This window comes from Heptranchias perlo, chromosome 40, assembly GCF_035084215.1.
Source record: "Heptranchias perlo isolate sHepPer1 chromosome 40, sHepPer1.hap1, whole genome shotgun sequence".
Taxonomy (NCBI): domain Eukaryota; kingdom Metazoa; phylum Chordata; class Chondrichthyes; order Hexanchiformes; family Hexanchidae; genus Heptranchias; species Heptranchias perlo.
In genome coordinates this window covers 17680155-17697259 of record NC_090364.1, presented here as the reverse complement: position 1 = coordinate 17697259, position 17105 = coordinate 17680155, and the positions used below count along the sequence as shown (strand labels likewise).

At 47.6% G+C, this 17105-nt stretch overlaps 1 protein-coding gene across 1 annotated transcript; it reads right to left on the bottom strand.

The window, feature by feature from the left end:
• Window positions 1-1166: 1166 nt before the first annotated feature.
• LOC137305762 (platelet-derived growth factor subunit B-like) lies at window positions 1167-16788 on the bottom strand. Its single transcript, XM_067974711.1, has 6 exons — window positions 15915-16788; window positions 11253-11313; window positions 6947-7146; window positions 6011-6134; window positions 3177-3312; window positions 1167-2845 (listed from the first exon to the last, which is right to left on the bottom strand). The coding sequence occupies exons 1-5, from the start codon at window positions 15966-15968 to the stop codon at window positions 3197-3199; spliced, it is 555 nt and encodes a 184-aa protein (XP_067830812.1). The 5' UTR covers window positions 15969-16788; the 3' UTR covers window positions 1167-2845; window positions 3177-3196.
• Between the last annotated feature and the right edge of the window lie 317 nt (window positions 16789-17105).

Genomic DNA, 17105 nt, shown 5'->3' with positions numbered 1-17105 from the left:
CCTATTTATTTTGATACCCTGGGGTGGAAACCATCAGGTCCCAGAGATTTGTCTATCTTTAGTTTCATTATTTGCTCCAATACCATTCTTATTTATACTTATATCAAATCTAATAAGTTCCTCCCCTTGATTTATTTTAATTTTTCCTCGTATCTTTGGTACTTTATCCTTATCCTGTGAAGACTGATAGCACGGGTTAGATACCAAGTAAAGCTCCCTCTACACTCTACCATCAAACACTTCCAGGGCAGGTACAGCACAGGTTAGATACAGAGTAAAGCCCCTCTACACTGTCCCATCAAACACTCCCAGGACAGGTACAACACGGGTTAGATACAGAGTAAAGTCCCTCTACACTGTCCCATCAAACACTCCCAGGGCAGGTACAGCACGGGTTAGATACAGAGTAAAGCTCCCTCTACACTGTCCCATCAAACACTCCCAGGGCAGGTACAGCACGGGTTAGATACAGAGTAAAGCTCCCTCTACACTGTCCCATCAAACACTCCCAGGGCAGGTACAACACGGGTTAGATACAGAGTAAAGCTCCCTCTACACTGTCCCATCAAACACTCCCAGGGCAGGTACAGCACGGGTTAGATACAGAGTAAAGCTCCCTCTACACTGTGCTTCAGCCACAACCTGACCAGTGTGATATTTCCCACACCAACCCTCTGAGTGATATTGAGAATAAAGTGCCAAATGAGGGCCAGTTTTGTGTGGTGGGTTGATGCTGGAGTAACTCATCTGTCCGTAGGTCCGGGGCAGCCAACAGGGGAACGCTTCTTAGGTTTGTAACACGTTACTTCTTGATCGAAACTGAGAGATTTCTACCCCTGTCCCGAGGGGCCGTGGTGAATAAATAATCTTCCACCATGTGGAGAGAGTGTCAGGTGATCAGGACTGGTGACGTCACACCGCTCTGAGAAAGGGACAGCAGTGAGGAGGCAGGAACTGCAGTAACATGCACCTTGAAGGCCAGAGCCAACGCTCCAACTCACAACCTTCACACACAGAGCCTCAGGCGAATGGAGGTAATTCGCAGAATGAATCGGACGCCAATTATTCATCGCACATTCCCCAGTCCCTGTTCTTGCTGGAATGTGTGACTCACTGGCACAGATTTCAGACGGTGCTTTGCACCTGGCCTGCACAGGGACCCGCAGTTACACAAACCGCCATTTATTATGCTTCATAGAAACTTTTACAACTTTAAATATATAAATAATTAGTCACAATGTTTAACTTGAAAGACAGTTCAGTTCCAGTATTTACTGCAGGTGAGCTGATGAGGGAAGCCCCTCATTATGTAATGTCTGCAGTCAGGTGTAAAAGGGCTTCAACACACAGGCTCATCGAGGAATCCATCATCGATATTGCGGAATCAATCAGCAATCGGCCACATCGAGGAATCGATCAGAGGAATCTATCACTGACATCGAGGAATCGATCACCGAGGAATCGATCAACCGACCATCGAGGAATCGATCAGCGATCAACCGATCATCGAGGAATCGATCAATCGATCAGCGATCAACCGATCATCGAGGAATCGATCTACCGACCATCGAGGAATCGAGCTCCTGCGCCTTGACTCCGGGCCCTTCCACCGACGAGCCACACGCCTCCTGCCAAGCTGCCCCATTTGAAGTGGCGCCGTGCCCTCTCTGAGCTCTTAATGCCAGTCAGTGCTGTTCCAGGTAGACACAAGGCTAGAGCTCGATCACAAGCCCCAGCTCCGATCCAGCACAGGCCGATCCCTGCCCTCGGGCTATATAAACAAGCAACAGGAGCCAAGCTGCTGTCTGCTCCTGAAATATGCGGCAAGTCTGCAGGGAGCGGGAGGGGCTGCGTCTCACTGCACTCCCCTCGGGCCCAGTGCGTGGCTTCACTGTAAGATCCTGGGTCTGGACAGAGTGTAAAGATCTGCCTGAGGCCAGTCCCAAGGGCAGCTACAGATTGGTGACCCTTTCCTCGGCCCTGTTAACCCTTACACTCCTGAAAGAACAGCAACAGGAAGCAAAAGCAACTTGGGGGTGCGTCGAAAAGAACTGAATCCAGTTGTTCTCTGTCAGAAGCAGGGACCTGGGTTCCAATCCATCCCAGAGCTGGAGGGTGTGAGGGGAGGGGGGAAGAGGGCTGCTGGGTCCCTGTTTCAGTCAGTACGCACTAATCCTGAGTGAAGTTTGGAATCAGTCTCCGTGCAGTTGCCAATGGACTGGAAGCCTGTGCTTGGGGGGGGCGGGGAGGAGGGAGGGAGGAGTGGGGGGGAGGGAGGGAGGGAGGGAGGAGTGGGGGGGAGGGAGGGATTCCCAACATCAGCACCTAATGGACAGACTCAAACAATCATTGTACCCCTTTAAAATGCTACTCCAAATCTGGTAGAACCAGCCAATCGCAGCAAGGCTTTGCCTTGTGCTACTCGCTGCAGTCAATGCACAGTAATAAACATTAAATATAGAAAATATATAAAAAAAGCAAAATGTACAGTGCAAACAGGCTGGGCTCCGATACAGTGTCTACCACACTGTGTCTATAGTCTCTTCATCTCTCCGCCCCACCCAGGGACAGAGCTGATTGGCTACAGTCTTTGCTCTACAAATCCAGTGGTCATCACTTATAAATGTTTTGGTTAAGAATCATTTTTAGTCTTTAGTGCACATTTGTCTTCTAGCTCGTCCTTTTATTTGAATCCGCGGTTCCCGGAGTTCATTCGATTTGGCCATTAACAGTTTCATGTTGCACAGATTCCATTTTCATTGGTTGTGAACAGCAGGTCCAATAGAAAACACTCCCGTCAAATGACACTGGCAACTCTGTGTGGCCATTTCTGAGTGCAAGACACCTGAAAAGAGAAACAGGTTGGTGTGAGTGTGAGTGTGAGTGTGAGTGTGAGAGCGAGCAGTATGGGACTGTCTCTGACCGACCCCCCCACCACCACCACCAAGCGAACCCAATCAGCAGCTGTGAAGGGCCAGACCCTGCCCTCAGTCAGCAAACAGATACATCCAGTACAGACCAACACCCGAACCCCAGCCCCCCTCCCCCAAAACCCTACACTCCTCCCCCAAGCCTCAGCCCTCCCACCCTATGCTCCCCCTGAAACCCTCCACTCCTCACCCCGGACCCCCACCCCCCCTACTGGGTGGGGCCAGCTGTGTCCCAGAGCTCCTTACCTGAATCTTCTGGTCTGGTTCTATGTTTGGATGGTCCCCTTCTCTCCTGCGATGTGCTTGAATTTCTGATGTTTTCGTTTGCCGCTGCTGTACTTGCGAGTCCTGACCACAATGGGAGCTGCAGTCACCAAGGGTCCTGGCGGGAAAAGAAATCCATCAAACTCCGAGCAGATAGGGCCTAGCCTCCAGCCCTGGCCTGAACTAACTGATCTCAGCTGGGACTACAGTTAGGGAGCGAGATAAGCAGCCGAGCTCCCTGCTCCTGGTTACTATCCATGGACCAGTTGGGATGTGTTTGGGTGTTGATCTCGGTAAGTTCAGAGCCAGGCTTAGCTGTGATGCTTCTCATAGTTGAATATTCTGCCAATATTCATTGTCCAGTCTCTCACACTGGGAACGGGCACATGGGTTAGGGTGTGGGAGAGAGACAGCAGCTGTTTGAAGGGTTACAACAGATACAGGTGCTGTGCAGGACAGCAGGTCATTAAAGCAACGACTACTATCGTAGTATTACAGTAGGTACAGCACAGGAAGAGGCCATTCGGCCCATTGTGCTTGTGCCGGCTCTTTGAAGGAGCTAGCCAATTCGTCCCATTCCCCTGCTCTTTCCTCGTAGCTCTGTAAATTTTTTCCCTTCAAGTATTTATCCAATCCCCTTTTGAAAGTTATTATTGAATCTGCTTCCACTGCCCTTTCAGGCAGCGCATTCCAGATCATAACAACTCGCTGTGTAAAAAATGTTTCATGTCGCCTCTGGCTTTTTTGCCAATCACCTTAAATCTGTGTCCTCTGGTTACCGACCCTTCTGCCACTGGAAACAGTTTCTCCTTATTTACTCCATCAAAACCGTTCATGATTTTGAACACCTCGATCAAATCTCCCCATAACCTTCTCTGTTCTGAGGAGAACAACCCCAGCTTCTCCACATAACTGAAGTCCCTCATCCCTGGCACCATTCTAGTAAATCTCTTCTGCACCCTCTCTAAGGCCTTCACATCCTTCCTAAAGTGCGGTGCCCAGAATTGAACACAATACTCCAGCTGAGGCCTGACCAGTGTTTTATAAAGGTTTAGCATAACTTCCTTCCTTTTGTACTCTATGCCTCTATTAATAAAGCCCAGGATCCCATATTTTTTTTTAAAAACAGCCTTCTCAACTTGTCCTGCCACCTTCAAAGATTTGTGTACGTACACCCCCAGATCTCTCTGTTCCTGCACCCCCTTTAAAATTGTACCATTTAGTTTATATTGTCTCTCCTCATTCTTCCTTCCAAAATGAATCATTTCACACTTCTCTGGGTTAAATTTTATCTGCCATGTGTTTGCCCATTTCACCAGTCTGTCCCTGTCCTCCTGAAGTCTCTTACTATCCTCCACATTGTTTACTACATTTCCGAGTTTTGTGTCATCTGCAGACTTTGAAATTATACCCTCGATACTCAAGTCCAGGTCATTAATATATATCAAAAAGAGCAGTGGTCCTAATACTGACCCCTGGGGAACACCACTGTATAATTCCCTCCAGTCTGATAAACAATCGTTCACCACTACTCTCTGCTTTCTGTCCCTTAGCCAATTTTGTATCCATGCTGCCACTGTCTCTTTAATCCCATGGGCTTTAATTTTGCTAACAAGTCTATTATGTGGCACTTTATCAAATACCTTTTGAAAGTCCATATACACATCAACCGCACGACCCTCATCAACCCTCTCCGTTACTTCATTAAAGAACTCAATCAAGTTAGTCAAATACTTTTCCAAGTGCCAATTAATTTTGTCCCAGATTATTGTCTCAAAGTTTCTCCATCACTGACTGGCCTGGCCAGGTTTACCCCTCTCCCCCTTTTTTTGAACAGGGGTGTGACATTTGCAATCCTCCAGTCCTCCGGCACTGTCCCCATATCTAAGGAGGATTGGAAGATTGTGGCCAGAGCCTCTGCAATTTCCACCCTTCCTTCCCTCAGTAACCGAGGATGCATCCCATCCGGACCGGGTGACTTTTCTACTTTGAGTATTGCCAATCTTTTAAGTACCTCCTTCTTTATCTATTTTTATCCTATCCAATATCACTATCACCTCCCCCTTTACTGCTACAATGGCAGCATCCTCTTCTCTAGTGAAGGCCGATGCAAAGTATTCATTTAGTACCTCAGCCAATCCCTCTGCCTCCACAAGATGATCTCCTTTTTTGTTCCTAATCGGTCCTACCCTTCCTTTGACTACCGTTTTACTATTTAAATGTTTAAAAGGACTTTTGGGTTCCCTTTTATGAAAACCGCTAATCTATTCTCATACTCTCCCTTTGCCTCTCTTATTCCCTTTTTTAGATCTCCTCTGTACTTTCTGTATTCAGCCTGGTTCTCTATTGTATTATGAACCTTACATTTATCATAATCCTCCTTTTTCTGTTTCATTTTAATCTCTATATCTTTAGTCATCCAGGGAGCTCTAGCTTTGGATTTCCTTCCTTTCCTCCTCATGGGAATGTGCCTACTCTGTACCTGACCCATCTCCTCGTGAGACTAGTGTAAATGCATGCTGGACTGAGAACAGGACATTGACTCTCTTCATACACCTCCACCGAACACAGGAAGGTACAAAGCAAGCACCCATCAAATAACCCAGACACCCATCAAATAACTCAGGCACAACCCAGACACCCATCAAATAACCCAGGCACAACCCAGACACCCATCAAATAACCCAGGCACAACCCAGACACCCATCAAATAACCCAGACACCCATCAAATAACCCGGAGTGACCCCAGAAACCCAGCAGCTTCCCCTCCTTGCTTCCCTTCTTCTCACCCGAGCCCAGTATGTGGGATTCTCACCCTCTCGCTCCTGGGAGTCCGTGTATTGGGCTGCAGTCATGCACTTGCACTCCACGTGGTCGATCAGCACCACCACGGCTGTACTGGGAACCCGCCGTCTGTGCTTGTACACGCTCTTTCTTACCTAAGGGATAGGAGGACGGTTAGAGGGAGCAGGGAGGAATCAAACACCGTAAATCTGAACTAGAACAGAAACCTCCCCGTGTCCGTGCTTTTCCAGAATTTTCCATTTATGCATCAAAAATACAGACACAAGAAATTGCCAATCGCCCGTGTAACTGGAGGGAAGTGAATTGGACTTGCTGGGGCCTAGCACACCAGAAAAGCCTGGATCTCAGCCACTGGCTCTTCTCAGCACCGAGAATTTGAGAAACTCATTCCAGTCACGATCCCGATATTTTAGGAATCTGTTATTCCCGAATTTTCTTGCTGGTTTTATTGTGAAAGAACGAAGGGAATTTCCTGGAACACTCTGATTGACCCCTGACCTGCAATCAAGTTTAGTGCAGGTTACTTTTACATCTATTGGCTAAGGGACAGAAAGCAGAGAGTAGTGGTGAATGGTTATTTATCAGACTGGAGGGAAGTATACAGTGGTGTTCCCCAGTGGTCAGTATTAGGACCACTGCTCTTTGATATATATTAATGACCTGGACTTGGATATAGAGGGCATAATTTCAAAGTTTGTAGATGACACGAAACTCAGAAATGTAGTAAACAATGTGGAGGATAATAACAGACTTCAGGAGGACAGAGACAGACTGGTGAAATGATCAGACACATGGCAGATAAAATTTAACGCAGAGAAGTGAGATTCATTTTGGTAGGAAGAATGAGGAGACACCCCCAGAACCCAGCTGGTCTTGATGCCTGTCCCACATGGTGCCCATGAATGGGTGGGTTTTGCGAGTGGGGCCTTGCAGTAACGGTCCTCACCTGCACACGCCGTTCTTGTACCTTGGTTGCCTGGCACTTGTAGTTTCTGGTGTTGCAGCAGCCTGAACATCGCTGGACCTCCACGCAGGACGGCCACACGAAGAAGTTGGCAGTGGTGGGGTCCACCATACTTCGTGTTATTTCAATTACTTTAGGCCTCACCTTACACTCGGCTGGCTTGGCATCTTCCACCACTGGCACTGAAAGAGATGGGCAAACCAGCTTAATATAACAATCTGGGCACGCACAGCACCAATTCCTGCCCCTTACTCAACCAGACCAGAGGAAGAACTCCCTCAAGCAAACCGCTGAGGATCAAGGGTAGTTCGCTTTGCTTCAGGGAGCCTCAGTTCCATCTGCACAATAACTTGTATTTAGACGGTGCCTTTAATGGAGAAAAATGACTCAAGGTGCTTCACAGAGACGTAATCAGACACAAATGGACACAGAGTCAAAGGGGAAAGGAGGAGATATTAGGTCAGGTGACCAAAAGCTTGGTCCAATAGGTAGGTTTTAAGGAGGGTCTTAAAGGACGAGAGAGAGATAGAGAGAGAGAGAGGAGAGAGAGAGAGGTAGACGTTTAGGGAGGGAATTCCAGAGTTTAAGGCCTAGACAGCCTAAGGCATGGCCGCCAATGGTGGAGCGATGAAAATCGGTGATGGACAAGAGGCCAATTTAAATGAATTTCTGATTACCAGTACCAATACCTGGTTACCAATATAATACCAGTGCCGGTACCCCGTCCACCAGTGCCGGTACCCCGTCCACCAGTGCCGGTACCCCGTCCACCAGTGCCGGTACCCCGTCCACCAGTGCCGGTACCCCGTCCACCAGTGCCGGTACCTGGTGTTCTGATGCCAGTGTCAGTGGCAGCAATCCTCTCATCTCCATTGAAATGCAGCTCATTAATCCTCGTGTTTCACACATTTACACAAATCACTTGCAACTGAAGTGTGTAAAGTGTGAAATGCCAGGGATAATAAACCCCATTGATTTCAACTCCTTAATCACCTGGTTTTGGAGAGGTTCTAAGCCCTGTTCAGCAGGCTAAATATACAAGTTGTAAACTGTACGGAATTAATGAGCAATGAATCAATGGGAATTATCACACTGGTGTTGACACAGTTTGGATTCTAAACACCATGTATAGCTTACCTGTTATTTAACAACCAGCTGTCTCACTAGAAACTGCTTATCAGCACCGGGGCTCTCGGAGGCAAAGGGCAGACAGCGCCAATTTAGTGCTGTTTTTATATCTCCATTATACTGAGAACGGCAGGTTCCCCAAACCATGGGCAAACTCACTGTAGAATCTACATCCTCGTGTAACAGACGTGACTGCAGCTGCCCCAGAGGTTGGCCGTGAACTGCTGCAATGTTACATGAAAAGAGGAGGCCATTCAGCCCCTCAAGTCTGTTGCATAGGAACAGGTGGAGGCCATTCAGCCCCTCGAATCTGTTACATAGGAACAGGAGGAGGCCATTCAGCCCCTCGAGCCTGTTACATAGGAACAGGAGGAGGCCATTCATCCCCTCGAGCCTGTTACATAGGAACAGGAGGAGGCCATTCAACACCTTGAGCCTGCTCTGCCATTCAATTAGATCATGGCTGATCTGTACCACAATTCCATTTACCCACCATGGGTCCATAACCCTTAATACCCTTCCCCAACAAAAGTCTATCAATCTCAGTTTTTAAATTTTCAATTGATTCCTAGCCTCAACGGGTCTTTGTTATACCTGAGGAAAGGAGGTGGTCAGGGGTGTTTCCTTTGGAGAATAGGTGACATTGAGATGATCTACATAGAAATACAGAGAGGTCACAACAGGGTAACAGGCCATTCGGTCCAACGAGTCCGTGTCGGTGTTTACCCTCCACAAGAGCAAACACTCCTAATCATATTTACCCACCCTGTTCCCACATTCTTTCCCCTTTCCTTTATCCATCTATCCAATCTAATCTTCAATGTTGACATAGTTTCTGCCTCAACCATTAAACCTGGCAGTGAATTCCACAGCCTGTGTGTGAAGAAGTTTCTCCTGCCCTATGTTCTAAATCTCTTACATTTAATTGTGTATCTGTGGCCCCTCGTTCTAGACCCTCAACTACTGGAAACAGGCCACTTCTATCCACCCCGTCACACCCTTTCAGGATTTTAAACACTTCGATCCTATTGTTTGTAATCTGTGTCGTTTTAACAAAAAGAAACCTGATATGTTCAAACCTTTCCTCACAGTTTTCAAATTATGAAGGAAATTGACAAAATTGATCAAGGCAAATTGCTCCCTGCAATGAAGGGTTCAAATCCCAGGGGACACCAGTTACAAGTGGGGAAATTAGTCATCAGAAGGGAGGTCGGGGGAGTATTTTTCACCCAAGCGGGAATCGAGTTGTGGAATAAGTCACCTGGAAAGGACAGTGAAGCAGACAGTGTGAATGACGTCAGGAGACAACTAGATATGTTCCTGGAGAGGGAAGGCATTATCAACAACAACTCCCATTTATATAGTGCCTTTAACATAGTAAAACGTCCCAAGGCGCTTCACAGGAGCGATTATCAAACAAAATTTAACACCGAGCCACATAAGGAGATATTAGGACCGGTGACCAAAAGCTTGATCAAAGAGGGAGGTTTTAAGGAGCGTCTTAAAAGGAGGAGAGAGAGATAGAGAGGTTTAGGGAGGGAATTCCAGAGCTTAGGACCTAGGCAGCTGAAGGCACGGCCACCAATGGTGGAGTGAAGAAAATCGGGGATGCGCAAAAGGCCAGAATTGGAGGATATGAGGAGATGGCTGGGGAGGAGTTAAGATCAATTAAAAAGATGGTCCTGTTAGGTCTAATGGTCCTTTCCTGCCTCTAAAATTTCTCGTTAATCAAGAATGAAATGTCCAATTACCTTGGGAATGGGAGAGAACCTCCAGCACTCCGAGGGTTAACAGAAGTCTGCTAGCGAGATTGGACATGCTGAAATGCTAACTGTGTCATATTTAAGAAGCAGAAATGTTAAAGTGAAGGTCAACAGCACAGGCGGAAGAAAGAAACTTTGTTCATTCGAATGCTTCAGACAATTGGAAACACAAACTATCAGGAAACTATTCCACAAATTCCATCCTCGTCAGAACATGTGGAATGCTAACGCAGGGTGCCTATATTTAGAAGCATATTCATTGTGTTAGAAAAATACAAGAAGAGAGACTGGCATTTAACAATGCTGGGACAGAACCCAGCTCAGTGAGCTGCCCAGCGCCCTCACGCGATGCTTCGTTCTGTTATACTGGTGAGGAGACAGTGGACTCCTGCCAAAGCCATTTGGACTCCTAGACAATTCCAGGAAACATTGGGCTTTCTTAGATAGCAGCTGAGCTGAGGATGGAAAGGCCAGCAGACAAAACAGCCGAGAATTGAAATGTCATTACCGAACACCAAAAGGAATGCAGCCCCGACGGGGAGCACCCTCAGCCCAGGAGAGGAGGGCACAGCGACCAAAGTACCTCATGCTTCTACAAACTCTGTACAATCTGCCCGCAGCTCACTCCCTGCACTGCCTGCGGGCCAAACCTCAATCCATAACAGAGTCCGCAGTTTCCCCACTAGCTCCCTTCCCACCTTAAAAGCCCTATAAAAACCAAACCCTTGGACCCTCATTTTGTTCATTTCTTTCAATTCCTGCTCAGTTGCAGAGTTCGGCTCCACAAAGAGCACTGTACCCTGCCACCTGTTTATACTATGGCAGTAATCTCCGTGATACAGAGGCTGAATGGGCTCTGCTGACAGTGAGTAGGGCCAGGACCTCTGCACCTTCCCAAAGTGCCATCAGCACACACTCTACTGGTCGCCCTTTACCAATCACTTGGGGCCCTGTATGTGGGCAAATCCCTGCAAAATGATCAGTATCTTCCCTTGCACTCGCAAACTCACTTTATGCTATCTGTTCTACCTGTTACCAGTCACCAGGTGAGACGTTGCCCCATCCCTGTGTATCGACCCATCCCCATGCATTGCCCCTTTCCCTGAGTATTGCCCATAACCATTGCCCCTTCCCTTTGTATTGCCCCTACATTGTGTATTGCCCCCTAACTATTGCCTTTTCCCTGTATATTGCCCCTAACCATTGTCCCTCACTATTGTCCTTTCCCTCTGTATTGCCTCTAACTATTGTTCTTTTCCTATGTATTGACTCTTCCCTCTGTATTGCCCATAACCTTTGCCCCTTCCCTGTGTATTACCCCTCCCCATGGAATTGCCCCTTCCCTGTGAATTGCCCTTTCCATCTTTGCATTGCCCCTGGGTTTACCTATGATTTACCTAGGGATCGATGCTGGTGGAGGCTCTGGAATCTGCTGTGTTCAGGACGGATCCAGTCACCCTGTGGGGGAGAAAGAGAGAGAGAGCAGTGGTTAGTGGGCAGCACAGGAGCCACCTAGATGGGGGAAGAGGGGGACAAATCTGACCCTCAGCAAAACCTGACAGAGGGAGGAACCCTCGGGATCCAGGGCTGTCGATCACAGACCAGACTGGGACTCTTCCGGGAATGAAAATCAGGCTACAAACCAAGGGTTTGAGTCCAAACACCTTACTGTAACCTTTCACTTCACGTAAAGTGTCCTACAGACAGAAAACCTGTAAACTCTGATCTACAAATTGCAATAATCCAAGTCTCTCTGTCTCCCTTTGCCTGTACGATCCGCGATTTGCCCCACTGCCCTGTACGATCCGCGATTTGCCCCACTGCCCTGTACGATCTGCGATTTGCCCCACTGCCCTGTACGATCCGCGATTTGCCCCACTGCCCTGTACGATCCGCGATTTGCCCCATTGCCCTGTTTAAGGCAACATGAGGGAAAACTTTTTTACGCAATAGTTATGATCTGGAATGTGCTGCCTGAAAGGGTGGTGGAAGCAGATTCAATCGTGGCTTTCAAAAAGGAATTGGTTAAATACTTGAAGGGAAAAAATTTGCAGGGCTACGAGGAAAGAGCGAGGGAATGGGACTAACTGGATCGCTCTTACAAAGAGCCGGCACGGGCTTGATGGGCCTAATGGCCTCCTTCTGTGCTGTTACCATTCTATAATCTTATTTGCCCCATTGCCCTGTATAATCTGTGCTCTGCCCCTTTTCCCTTTAATCCGTGATTTGCCCCATTGCCCCGTACAATGCGTTGTTTGCCCCATTGCCCCGCACACTGCGTTGTTTGCCCCATTGCCCCGCACAATGCGTTGTTTGCCCCATTGCCCTGTATAATGTGTTGTTTGCCCCATTGCCCTGTATAATGTGTTGTTTGCCCCATTGCCCTGTATAATGTGATTTGCCCCATTGCCCTGTATAATGTGATTTGCCCCATTGCTCTGTATAATGAATGTGTTGTTTGCCCCATTGCCCTGTATAATGTGTTGTTTGCCCCATTGCCCTGTATAATGTGATTTGCCCCATTGCTCTGTATAATGAATGTGTTGTTTGCCCCATTGCTCTGTATAATGTGATTACCCCATTGCCCTGTATAATGTGATTTGCCCCATTGCCCTGTATAATGTGTTGTTTGCCCCTTTGCCCTGTATAATGTGATTACCCCATTGCCCTGTATAATGTGATTGCCCCATTGCCCTGTATAATGTGATTTACCCCATTGCTCTGTATAATGTGATTTACCCCACTGCCCTGTATAATGTGATTTACCCCACTGCCCTGTATAATGTGTTGTTTGCCCCATTGCCCTGTATAATGTGATTTACCCCATTGCTCTGTATAATGTGTTTGCCCCATTGCCCTGTATAATGTGATTTACCCCATTGCCCTGTATAATGTGTTTGCCCCATTGCCCTGTATAATGTGTTTGCCCCATTGCCCTGTATGTGATTTACCCCATTGCCCTGTATAATGTGATTTACCCCATTGCCCTGTATAATGTGTTTGCCCCACTGCCCTGTATAATGTGATTTGCCCCATTGCCCTGTATAATGTGTTGTTTGCCCCTTTGCCCTGTATAATGTGATTTACTCCATTGCTCTGTATAATGTGATTTACCCCATTGCTCTGTATAATGTGTTTACCCCTTTGCCCTGTATAATGTGATTACCCCTTTGCCCTGTATAATGTGATTTACCCCATTGCTCTGTATAATGTGTTTGCCCCATTGCCCTGTATAATGTGTTTGCCCCATTGCTCTGTATAATGTGTTTGCCCCATTGCCCTGTATAATGTGTTATTTGCCCCATTGCTCTGTATAATGTGATTTACCCCATTGCCCTGTATAATGTGATTTACCCCTTTGCCCTGTATAATGTGATTTACCCCATTGCCCTGTATAATGTGATTTACCCCTTTGCCCTGTATAATGTGATTTACCCCATTGCTCTGTATAATGTGCTTGCCCCATTGCTCTGTATAATGTGTTTGCCCCATTGCTCTGTATAATGTGTTTGCCCCATTGCCCTGTATAATGTGTTATTTGCCCCATTGCTCTGTATAATGTGATTTACCCTATTGCCCTGTATAATGTGATTTACCCCATTGCCCTGTATAATGTGTTTGCCCCATTGCTCTGTATAATGTGTTTGCCCCATTGCCCTGTATAATGTGTTATTTGCCCCATTGCCCTGTATAATGTGATTTACCCCATTGCTCTGTATAATGTGATTTACCCCATTGCTCTGTATAATGTGTTTGCCCCATTGCCCTGTATAATGTGTTATTTGCCCCATTGCTCTGTATAATGTGATTTACCCCATTGCCCTGTATAATGTGATTTACCCCATTGCCCTGTATAATGTGTTTGCCCCATTGCTCTGTATAATGTGTTTGCCCCATTGCCCTGTATAATGTGTTATTTGCCCCATTGCTCTGTTTAATGTGATTTACCCCATTGCCCTGTATAATGTGATTTACCCCATTGCCCTGTATAATGTATTTGCCCCATTGCTCTGTATAATGTGTTTGCCCCATTGCCCTGTATAATGTGTTATTTGCCCCATTGCCCTGTATAATGTGTTTGCCCCATTGCCCTGTATAATGTGTTATTTGCCCCATTGCCCTGTATAATGTGATTTACCCCATTGCTCTGTATAATGTGATTTACCCCATTGCTCTGTATAATGTGTTTGCCCCATTGCCCTGTATAATGTGTTATTTGCCCCATTGCCCTGTATAATGTGATTTACCCCACTGCTCTGTATAATGTGTTTACCCCTTTGCTCTGTATAATGTGATTTACCCCATTGCCCTGTATAATGTGATTTACCCCTTTGCCCTGTATAATGTGATTTACCCCATTGCCCTGTATAATGTGATTTACCCGTTTGCCCTGTATAATGTGTTATTTACCCCATTGCCCTGTATAATGTGATTTACCCCATTGCCCTGTATAATGTGTTTGCCCCATTGCCCTGTATAATGTGTTATTTACCCCATTGCTCTGTATAATGTGTTTGCCCCATTGCCCTGTATAATGTGTTATTTGCCCCATTGCCCTGTATAATGTGTTTGCCCCATTGCCCTGTATAATGTGTTATTTGCCCCATTGCCCTGTATAATGTGATTTACCCCATTGCTCTGTATAATGTGATTTACCCCATTGCTCTGTATAATGTGTTTGCCCCATTGCCCTGTATAATGTGTTATTTGCCCCATTGCCCTGTATAATGTGATTTACCCCACTGCTCTGTATAATGTGTTTACCCCTTTGCTCTGTATAATGTGATTTACCCCATTGCCCTGTATAATGTGATTTACCCCTTTGCCCTGTATAATGTGATTTACCCCATTGCCCTGTATAATGTGATTTACCCGTTTGCCCTGTATAATGTGTTATTTACCCCATTGCCCTGTATAATGTGATTTACCCCATTGCCCTGTATAATGTGTTTGCCCCATTGCCCTGTATAATGTGTTATTTACCCCATTGCCCTGTATAATGTGATTTACCCCATTGCCCTGTATAATGTGTTTGCCCCATTGCCCTGTATAATGTGTTGTTTGCCCCATTGCCCTGTATAATGTGTTGTTTGCCCCATTGCCCTGTATAATGTGTTTGCCCCATTGCCCTGTATAATGTGTTGTTTGCCCCATTGCCCTGTATAATGTGTTTGCCCCATTGCCCTGTATAATGTGTTTGCCCCATTGCCCTGTATAATGTGTTTGCCCCATTGCCCTGTATAATGTGTTGTTTGCCCCATTGCCCTGTATAATGTGTTTGCCCCATTGCCCTGTATAATGTGATTTACCCCATTGCCCTGTATAATGTGATTTACCCCATTGCCCTGTATAATGTGTTTGCCCCATTGCCCTGTATAATGTGTTTGCCCCATTGCCCTGTATAATGTGTTGTTTGCCCCATTGCCCTGTATAATGTGTTGTTTGCCCCATTGCCCTGTATAATGTGTTTGCCCCATTGCCCTGTATAATGTGTTGTTTGCCCCATTGCCCTGTATAATGTGTTTGCCCCATTGCCCTGTATAATGTGTTTGCCCCATTGCCCTGTATAATGTGTTTGCCCCATTGCCCTGTATAATGTGTTGTTTGCCCCATTGCCCTGTATAATGTGTTTGCCCCATTGCCCTGTATAATGTGATTTACCCCATTGCCCTGTATAATGTGATTTACCCCATTGCCCTGTATAATGTGTTTGCCCCATTGCCCTGTATAATGTGTTGTTTGCCCCATTGCCCTGTATAATGTGATTTACCCCATTGCCCTGTATAATGTGATTTACCCCATTGCTCTGTATAATGTGTTTGCCCCATTGCCCTGTATAATGTGTTGTTTGCCCCTCTCTCTCTGACCTGCCCGTGCCCCTCCCCTTGGCCGCTCTCGCCGCCGCTGAACGCCGTGCCCTCGGGCTACAAACCTCCCCGGTGAAGGAGCGTGTGTCGGAGCCGAGCGGCGGGGCGGCACCTCCCCGAGTCCCTCCCCGCAATATCGGTGCCCTGACTCCGCACCCTGCCCTCGACCCCCTGCCCCCGACCCCCGCTCACCTCAGTGCCCGGCCACGAGTAGCACAGTGTAAGCAGCACGATCTCCAGATGCATGGCTCCGCCCGGCCCGGCTCCCTCTCGGTTACAGGACTCAGAGGGCAGCGCCTGCCCGGCTCATCTCCCCGGGGCTGGGCTCCTGGGCTGGGGCTCCGCTCGGTGATCCCGGGGCAGCACACGGACTCCCTCCTGGTACAAACTCCAGCCGCACGAACAAGGTCACAAACTTTCCCCAAAGTCTTGCTGAAGTTTTTCTTCCCTTTATAGTCCAGGACGGGCTGAGCGCCCCGGCGCTTCCCACTCTAACCGGAGCGGAGTCTGATCCGGAGCAACAGGTGTCTGACGGTCAGAGTCTGTCCCCGGGCTGGGTCCACAAGTCGTCCCGCCACCCAACTGTGCCCGCTGCTCCTCACACTGTCTACTCTCAGTCTGAGTCTCTCTCAATCTGATGCCCTCCACTTTCTCTCTCTGTCTGAGTCTGACCCTCTCTCTGGGTCTGATCCTGTCTCTGTGTGTGTGTGTGTGTCTCTGTCTTGTCTCTCTCTCTCTCCCTCACTCTCTGTTTGTGTCTCTCTCTCTCTCCCTCACTCCCTCACTCTCTGTTTGTCTGTGTGTGTCTCTCTCTCTCTCTGTCTGTCTCTCCCTCACTGTTTGTTTGTCTGTGTGTGTCTCTCTCTCTCCCTCACTGTTTGTTTGTCTGTGTGTGTGTCTCTCTCTCTCTCTCTGTCTGTCTCTCCCTCACTGTTTGTTTGTTGCTCTCTGTCTGAGTCTGATCCTGTCTGTGTGTGTGTCTCCCTCTCCCTCTCCCTCACGGTGTGTCTCTCCCTCACTGTTTCTCTCTCTGGTGCTGACAGCCCCTGTCCTCTCGCTGCCGCCAGTCTCTGGCTCTGCTCTCGCTCGCCCTCCTGCTCTTTTATACCAGAGACCAGTGAAGGTGTGAAGAAGGAGTGCGCATGTGTCGCGGGGATTCCCCGTCTCCCTTCTTTCTTAAAGGAAAGGTGTGGCTCAATCAGCCGATAGAAAGTCTACCCCGAGGGGAACGGGGCCGGGGAGCGCCGGGTGGTGAGAGCACTCATGATAAAGACATTAAATAAAGTCTAACAGCCCACGGACACCAGGCTGCCCTCTCCATGCTCAGCCCGCCCCCTTTACACACTCTTGCTTTCTTATTTTCCTTCATTTTTCTCCCTTTTT